At 31.2% G+C, this 9,486-nt stretch overlaps 1 protein-coding gene across 1 annotated transcript; it reads right to left on the bottom strand.

The window, feature by feature from the left end:
• Nucleotides 1-5,809: 5,809 nt before the first annotated feature.
• On the bottom strand, nucleotides 5,810-7,540 carry LOC140445314 (dnaJ homolog subfamily A member 2-like). Its single transcript, XM_072537285.1, has 2 exons — nucleotides 7,382-7,540; nucleotides 5,810-7,218 (listed from the first exon to the last, which is right to left on the bottom strand). The coding sequence occupies exons 1-2, from the start codon at nucleotides 7,448-7,450 to the stop codon at nucleotides 6,073-6,075; spliced, it is 1,215 nt and encodes a 404-aa protein (XP_072393386.1). The 5' UTR covers nucleotides 7,451-7,540; the 3' UTR covers nucleotides 5,810-6,072.
• Nucleotides 7,541-9,486: the final 1,946 nt, after the last annotated feature.

The raw sequence follows: 9,486 nt of genomic DNA, 5'->3' as shown, positions 1-9,486 counted from the left end.
TTATGATACTTCCTTGCATGATTTATTGCACATTTTTATGAATGAATAATATAATACATATTTTTTTTAATACGATTAGGTCACTAATTTTTAATAAGACTATATGACTTTATTTTTATATATATTTACCTCACGATATTCATGTTATTGACATGGTTTTAATATATTTCATTATTATGATTCATCATCATTTTGGCTTTACAACCCAGTGTGGGTCCTAGCCTTCCCAAGAATTTTTTTCCAGTCGTCCCTATCCATCGCCTTCCTCCGCCAAGCACGTATTTCCATATTTCTCATATCTTGATCTATGTTATCTAGGAATCTTGTTCTGGGTCTTCCTCTACTTCTTTGACCAATAGGTCTATCGAGGAACGTTTTTCTAGCTGGGTCGGTTTTCTCCATCCGCATTACATGGCCTACCCACCTCAGACGTCCTATCTTAACGTGTTTTACGATATCTGGTTCCTGGTATATTCTATAGAGTTCGAAGATTGTATCGTCTTCTCCAGACACCATTTTCATTTACCGCCCCATAGATTCGCCTTAGTATTTTTCTTTCGAAACATCCTTTCAAACATGTTTTCATTGTTAAAGTCCAGGTTTCTGAACCATATGTTAGAACTGGGCGTATTATTGTTTTGTAGAGTTTTACTTTTGTATTTCTTGATATAACCGTGATATAACATCTATTAGCCGTGCAAATTCTGCGGTTTATCTCTGCGGTAGTGTCATTTTCAGTATTGACGAGCGTTCCCGGGTATACAAATTCGTTAACTGCTTCGATGACGTCGTTTTCTATAACAAGGGGCCGTAGTATTTGTGGTTGCGTACCTATTTTCATGTATTTTTTTATTATTATTAATCTATTTTATTATTATCATTATCTTTGACTATTTTATTACTATTAGTCTATTATTGATCATTTTTAACAAGTACAATAGGTTTACTAATAACTCGGAACAGAAATATAGCATCAATTTCTAAAGTTTCAATGGCAACTATGGACCACATAAAAAAAAACTAGAAGAAAGTGCTACTAAATGTTAACGCTTTTTTCTCTGTAAATCAAAGTATACTTAATAAAGTCACAACAAGAACAAAATCTGGGACGACCCTAACATTTTATGTGATGAAATAATTAGAACCTTCCAAAGAAACCTCGTACAAGTTAAACTAAAAAATCGTTTTCAAAAAAATTGTGCCCCAAGGTTTAATGTTGACGTACTAAAATTAGTACAAGAAAGAAACTATCACTACAAATGATCTAAAATGTACCCCAATAGTAACTATTTACTTCAACTTTATAAAACACCTTAGAAGACACTCGCAGAAAACATTGAACAGAGAAAAAAGAGAATTTTATCAAATGGAGATAACAGCAGCTGAAAATGATCCAAACGAAATTTGGAGTATATAAACACCATAGTACATAATAAGAAGCTAACAAAAAAACAAATAACTATTTCCAAACTTATAATAAACAATTTCGTTATTGATGATCCTAACCTCATCTCTAACAAACTACTTTGCTATAGTAGTTGGTTCAGAACTTGCTCAGGCCATTCAATCCTCTGGATATGTTCCTTCAGGACCTTCATAAATAAACAACATTTTTTCTTGGAGCTTCACAACTAAGGAGGAAATTGAAGGGTAAAACTGCATGTGGAATAAACAAGTTATCAGTTGATACTATTAAAGGGTTCAAGAGTGAGATATCAACTATTTTAAGTATTCTAGTAAATTAAACATTCACTACAGGAAGTGTAGTGTTGTTCAGCATATAAAGGAGAGCAGACTCCTCAGTTCTAGTAATTATCGAACCATTTCACTTTTACCGGTTGTTCAATCACAAATTAACCCCTTAATTTGTAATCTCACATTATTCTTAACTTCTTAATCTATTATAGTTTCACCGTGTATAAGTGACATTGTAAAAACATATCGTATAATATTTTAATAATTAGTTCATTTACCTACAACTAAATAAATTGCCGAATAATATATTTTCTAATTGAACTTCCTAAGTGTCGCAATTAAGGCGTAGATTAAATTGTAGGGTAAGCAAAGTTTGTTGGTATGGTATGATAGGAAGCAATAACCTCTGTGTTGAGGTATGAATTATTTGTGAGATTATAAATTAGGGATTTGAGCTCATGTGAGCACAGTCTACTACAGTCAATCATAAGTAGTTACCTAACGAACATCATATTGTGTAATTACCAGTAGCTTTCAATAAATCAACACTTTTACTCCACAACTTCAACTTTTATTATACCTATCATCGTCGATCGACAAGAAGCGGACAAAGGGGCATTTACAAACCAATTCGAACCTCAAATCCAAGTTCAAAAATTTCCACCGGCTTTATCCACGATTCTGGAAACATGTGTAAATAATAGAATCATGCACCATTTAGGTAATGAAAATGTCTTATATAAAGGCGAATATGGATTTAGACAGGGTAGCATCAAAACAGCAACAGCTTATCATACAACAAATATTATTGATAAAGGCCAATCTTGTATATTTGTATCGCTTGACTTAAAGAAAGTCTTTGATACAGTTGATATATGTATTGGAAACTTTAGGCATAGTGTTGAAGTGGTTTAATGATTACCTATCAGGAAGAACACAACTTACCTTTGTTAATAGGATGAATAGTCAATTGTCCAATATTGAATGTGAAGTTCCTCAAGGCTTGATACTTGGTCCGACGCTGTTCCTTTTATGCTAATTCAGTTTTAACATTGCCATTAAAAGGTACACTACAAATGTATGCCGATCATACCTGCATTAGATACTTCAGTAAAAACCCCAATGAGGCAAAAAATGAATTTGACTTACAGATGGTTAGATCATTATAAACTTAGCCTTAATGCAGATAAATCAAGTTATATGGTGATAAAAAGGAGAGAAGAGTGGCAAAAAATAAAAATAGTACTTGACTCAAGGCCTTTACAAAAAGTGGAATGTATTAAATATTTGGGACTGTACATTGACCATAGACTTACATGGAAGTATCACATACAACATTTATGCAAAAAAATCTCACCTGTAATAGGGGTTCTTGGAAGAGCAGCAAATTATGCAGAAATTAAATATAGGAAAAATACATACATTACAGTTTAATACATAGCCATGTCACCTATTTAACTCCCATGTATGTTTGATTGTATACCAACATCAAATGGAGAAATTTCACTCTCAATATGTAAACAACTACCACTCATCAAGGATTCCACCTTAGAGCTACAGCAATGAACACAACTGCAGGACAATGAAGCATTGTGGTAGAAGGAATAAAGTACTACAACCCCATCCCTGACATAGTGAAGGCAATGAACATTAATGCCTTGAAACGAAAATTAAAAAATTTAATTTATGAGAATCCTCACACTGACATTTTTTTTTGTTTCCTTTTTTTTATTTAAGTTTAAGTTTTCTTCCTGTTAAATAAATATCAATAATGATAATATCTGTACACCATATACAAATTGTTTGCACAGTTGAACCTCATCTTATTAAAAATTTTAAGTAATTATATTAGTGTTTGTGTATATTTTTTTCTAATTTGACCCACATAGCCTTTGTTCAGGGTCTGTAATTGTATATTTAGTATTTTTTATAAGTGACATTTGTACTTTCATGGTATAAATAAATAAATAATTTTAATGAATTATGTTTTGTGAACTAATAAAAAATAAAATCAGAATGTAATTCATAAGTATGAGTTTTATTCACTGGGTCCAACTGTACACATGGGCAAGGAGTATAACATTTACTTTGAGATAGTGTAAAGGTAGTATGGGGTGGTTTTAATAATTTGATCACCCACTGTATAATTACGGAAACTGAATTCCACATGAAATAAAGCTAATCCCCTTCCACGAGATTAGTGATCAAAGATAAATTCATTATAATAGTACTTAAACATTCCATATGAGCTATTAATTGCTGAATTAGCCAAGTTCTTCTTTTGATTAAAAAAACACATGCAGTTCACATGAAACTGTTTGGTTTATTGTTAAAACATGTCTATTTTAAATTACATTTATCTCAGGTAATGAGAAAATGAAAAATACTGTCCACATCACCATTATTTACAAACAAATCAAAATAAATAAAAAAATTCTCAAAATGAGTTTCTGTCATAATGTTTTATAGCTCAAGTACACAATCACACTTGAATAATCAAGAAGGCAAGCTTGGGTAAATTTCAATTCAAAAAGTATGTCTCTTAAATCAAAAAGGGAATTAATGAGGTATATCATTTGTACAGGAACCATTATTTATTGATCTATATTTTAAATTAATATCCTGAGATGGTTTAATAAACATGCACAATCGAACAAATTGGCATTTATTTTCAAGGAAATCATAAAATCGTTATTTAAACATTACGATAAGGTAATAAATGACATGGGTTTTCAAACTTTTGTAGATCATTTTATGTTCAAAGAGATGATATTAAACGGCCCAATCAGAAAACAATCCATCTAGCTTCGGACTCAAGGAGAAAATGAGAAGATTGTAGAACATAACAAAAATACAATGAGTATTTGTCATAAATCAAAATCAGTTAATACTGATAAGATGCATAACTTATAATGAAAAATAAGCAGTGGCTAATTATTCTATAAAATTAAGTAGGTAGTTGGAAATTGAGAATACCTCAAATTTTGGAGCTAAACCAGACAAATTATATTCTATACATTATGGATAATCTCAAATGTTGATAAAAAGGCATTTCTGATAAGAAATAAACAATCTCATTGATCAAAATTGATTTAAAAACACTTAGTGGATTAAAAATTTACGCTGCTTATCTAGTGTCATAATTTTTCAAAATAATACAAAAATAAAGAGGTGTTTCACATAATTTAAGTACTACAACATACATTTCATGCCAATATCACAGTATATGTCTATAAATGTGTTTAAAGCTGATACATTATTTTGTAAAATATTCGAATACATTATCACATGTTTTATTTAGAAGTAACTTATCTATCTTTAGTAACTTGCAAAAAGAGCCATTTGTTTCTTTATATGGCATCTAAATTTTTTTTAAATATCTATTGAAAAAGCTATATAAATAAAGATCTGTGCTACATAAAGATATATAGAGAAAAAGATCTACATAACTGTGGTTATGTATGAGCAGTTAACTGCATAAATTAATTAACATTTAAGTATCAAAAATAACCAAATTATACTACACATAATAAGAATAAAAGTGTTCAACCTTTTGTTGATAATATTCTCTCTTAACACCCTAGAAGCAGCTTAAAAGTTATAGCAGGATACTTTGCTATTTCTTGGACCTACAGTGTACAATGTAGGCAACAGAGCCAGAGCTAGACATGATACCCCATTAAAAAAATATTTTATAGAATTATCAGGTGAGTAATGATTAGATATACAAATATTCTTTAAAATATAAGGTACTTGATTGTTTAGAGCAATGATAATGTTAATAGTAAAAAAAGAAAGTACTTTGAATGATATTTGAAAAAGTGAAGGTCATGTCAGGAATAAAAACATTTTTAACTGACCATTTATTAGTTATTTAGTTCCTGCATGAATATATTACCTGTATAATAAATATTTAATTACAAGCTGTTCTTTTTGTTAATTTCAACTTCAACTGATAGTTTGATACTTTCAATATTTTAAAATCTTAAATCTTAAAATAAAATTGTCAATTTCAATAGTATTAAATCTCCAAAAACCCTAGATACTGAGCTTCTGGTAAAAAATGTATGTTGCAGAATTCCTGTAGAATTCACATGTTAAAATAAGAACAAAGTTATGTTAAAATAATTTGTATTATTTCATCTATGTAGAAATATGAGTAACAGAAGTATACAATGCAATAAATAAGAGCAAATGATGAAAAACAATAACAGTACCTTCTACACTACAGTCTGAAGTTGCCATAGTTATGTAAAATACAAAATAATGTTAAATGAAAACTCATTTTTCTACGGAATCAATTTCAAAATACAAGATCCTTTGTCAGAAAGAAGCGCAGAACAACATACAGATTTGCAATAACTAAAAAGTAATATTCTATTGATGTGCACATTGTAAACCTGGCCCATGTGTTTGTTCTTCATCATCACTTGCGTAAGCTTCACCTCGAGAGGAATGACCTTTATCTGTTGGATCCACTTCTTGTAAATCGACTTCTTCTACATGTTCTCCTATAGGCATTGTGAATAAAGATCTAGGGGGTAAAAGAGTTTCTAATGCTTTTAGATTATTCTCACTAGTGAAATGATTTTCAGGAAACTTAACATCAAATGATATATACATGTTACCTTTTTCAAATGGGTTTTTGTAATGGGGCATACCTTCACCTCTTACACACTTTACACCACCTGGTTTAATAACTTCTCCTGGAGGTTGTTTTACAAGAATATCTCTTCCATCTAGATGATGAATTACAAAGGAAAAGCCACAAAGTGCTTCTGTTAAGGAAATACTATGTTTAACATGTAGATCATCACCATTTCTTTGGAATCTTTCATGGGGTTTCTGCTGTAAAATAATCACTACATCTCCAGGTTCTACATCTGGCTGTTGGTCACCTTCACCTCTGAAGAAGATTTTTTGGTTTTCTTTCATGCCCTTATCAACATGAACTTCTAGTATTTTAGTCTCATTACATACTTTTTTGCCCTTGCAACTAGTGCATCTATCTTTTTCCTTGATTATTTCACCCTCACCATGACAGTCTGGACAACGTGTTTGGGTTTGTTGTGCCATTCCTGGAACAACTTGTCTATATGTTACTTTTAATCCACAACCATTACAAGTGTTACACTTCTCAGTGTTTCCGCTTTTACTACCTTTTCCGCTGCAAGTATTACAGATCACATTCTTACTTAATTGTAGTTTTGATGTTTTTCCATTATACATGTCTTCCAGAGATACTTTTAAAGGATGCACTGTGTCTTCACCTCTAAGCCTCCTTCGCGGTCCTCCCCCACCAAAGCCTCCAAATAAACCACCGCCGAATAAGTGTGAAAGTAAATCATCTCCACCAAATCCATCGTGAGCACCCTCTTGCATACCTTTAAGACCCACTCTGTCATACAGGGACCTCTTTTTTGGATCTGACAAGACTTCATATGCATAGCTTATTTCTTTAAATTTGTCGCCGGCAGCTGGATTTTTGTCAGGATGAAATTCTTTCGCTAGCTTCCTATATTGCTGCAAAAGAAAATCACGACGTCAAAATGTGACCATAGTACAGTACGTCGGTTGCCGTCCTTGGCGTGTAAGTTTCGCCATGAAACCTGCACACCATCGGCTGACGACACAATTTATTCGTACAATGTAGACTCAGAAATATTATTGTAAATCATTGACTTACCTTTTTAATTTCATTAGGTACTGCATTTCTGGGCACACCTAAAATATCATAAAGTGTGTTGTCTGCCATCTTTCTAAACAAGGAATAAAAGATCTACCACAATGGAGCATGCGTAAAATTCATATAAGCACTACCACTACAAAATCTGCAATGACAGCATTGTCACTAAAAGAAACAAAAATAATGATGTTTTCTATAAATAAAAAATATAAACACAGTACTCACATTTAAAGTATAATGGTACACAGTACTCACATATAAATACATTTAGTAAACAATATTTTTTTTAATAACAAATTATATTTCTGTTAGATAGGCAATTGTTACTACACCAAACAATTGGTGGGAGTATAACTACAAGGAGGCATATCGAACACTTTTTGCATGATACTTTTTGTTAAACTGTGCTTTTTTGGTCGCTTTTTTATACTTTATACTTCAATGTTGCATTTTTAGGATGTACATTCTCGCTAAATTCATTGTAAACGGTTATTTGTGGGATTGCCTAATTATTATCATATAATATTTTGTATAACGTGTATAACTAGTGCCGTAGTTCGGAAGATTTTAAACAAATAATCTTTTTTTTATTGTTATTAACGCATTTTAAATTATTTTGGACGTTATTTGTGTATGCCGCAGGTACTCCTGACTATTATTACCAATAATGATCTGCTTAGTTTCTTGTAAAATACGATAATTGTATGTAAACTTAAGAAGAAATACATGATAAATCCAAAAATTGGTTTAAACAAAATGAGTTTGAAATTGCTTCAAGTAAAATCAAGTAAAAAAAAATCAAGTATTATTAGTATTTTTACTCAACCCAATATCCTAAAACTAAATCACATAAAATTTAATGGGTATGATTTTAATTTCAATTCTACAATTAAATACTTATTTGGTAATGATTCTTGATCGCAAATTAACTTGGAAACTTCACGTTTAGTTTATGTTGGATAGATGTAAGAAGGGCCTAAATTTACTGAAATCAATTACAAAAACATGGTGGGGTGCAGAAGTGGAAACTTCGTTGCTTTCATCGACGTCTATTAATGCTCTACAAGTAGAAGCACTAGAAAATCCCTTGAATTATAGAAGAGAATGCCTCAGGTAAAAGTTTGTTATTAATATACGATATCGTAACTCTAGTCTCTACTCAAATATCAGTTACTCTGAATGAAGAATATATTTTAACTATAGATTTTCTTTTATAATCGATATTGGAGACTCAAGAACTTACCTCCACTTTGTAAGAAGCCTGTCAAATTTTGATTATGACTTTAAATCGGAGGATAATCTAAACATTGAACATTTTTATTCGTGCCTACAACCAATTAATACGTTACAACCAAAGTACCTACTAACGCAGAAAAACTTTGTTAACTAAATCCTAATTTTTCATTTCTTAGTGCTGAAGCTATAGCAATATATGAAGCATCAGAATACATCTCGTAAATAGTATTCGACTCACTATCTGTTATGTTAGCCATTAAAGCTTCAAAGTTTGTACTAAAATTAAAAATTTACAAATTCCCTCAGAGTCTCTAAACGAAGGTATTTGCTGTATTGGTCTTTTCATTTTTACTGTAGCACGCCATAGAGAATAATCTGTTGTTTCCGTAGGTGTTTGTTTTTCTAGGTGCTTTTGTACATGTCTGATTTGCTCTGTTGTAATTCCTTTTATTGATTTCAGTTCTATGGTTTTGACGTTTATGAAGTCTTCGTTTCTCTATGATCTTTCCTTTAAAATAATTGGATTATCACTTTTGGATTTATTGTCACTAAGATTGGGAGTTGCGTGCCAGTTCTTCTGCTTCTTTTGCCTGTATCGTTAATATTATAAGATAATGATCTGATGAAAATCTTAACAGCTTTCAACTTTTAGGCAATTTGAGTTAATACATTTTACTAATAAGAAGTCGATAGCGTCTGGTATTTTCGCCGAATCGGACAGCCAGTAAGTAGGTTCTCCTGTTGCTTTGATGTTTAAATTGTTACCTGTAATTGTGGTCAATAATTCTCTGCCCTTAGTGTTTGTAAATCGAGATCTTTAATGTGTGTTTTTGGCATTTTAATCACCTCCACTTATAAATTTGTTTCTT

Source organism: Diabrotica undecimpunctata, chromosome 7 (assembly GCF_040954645.1).
Source record: "Diabrotica undecimpunctata isolate CICGRU chromosome 7, icDiaUnde3, whole genome shotgun sequence".
Classification (NCBI taxonomy): Eukaryota; Metazoa; Arthropoda; class Insecta; order Coleoptera; family Chrysomelidae; genus Diabrotica; species Diabrotica undecimpunctata.
Note: the sequence above shows the minus strand (reverse complement) of the source record. Positions and strands in the feature narration are given on the sequence as shown.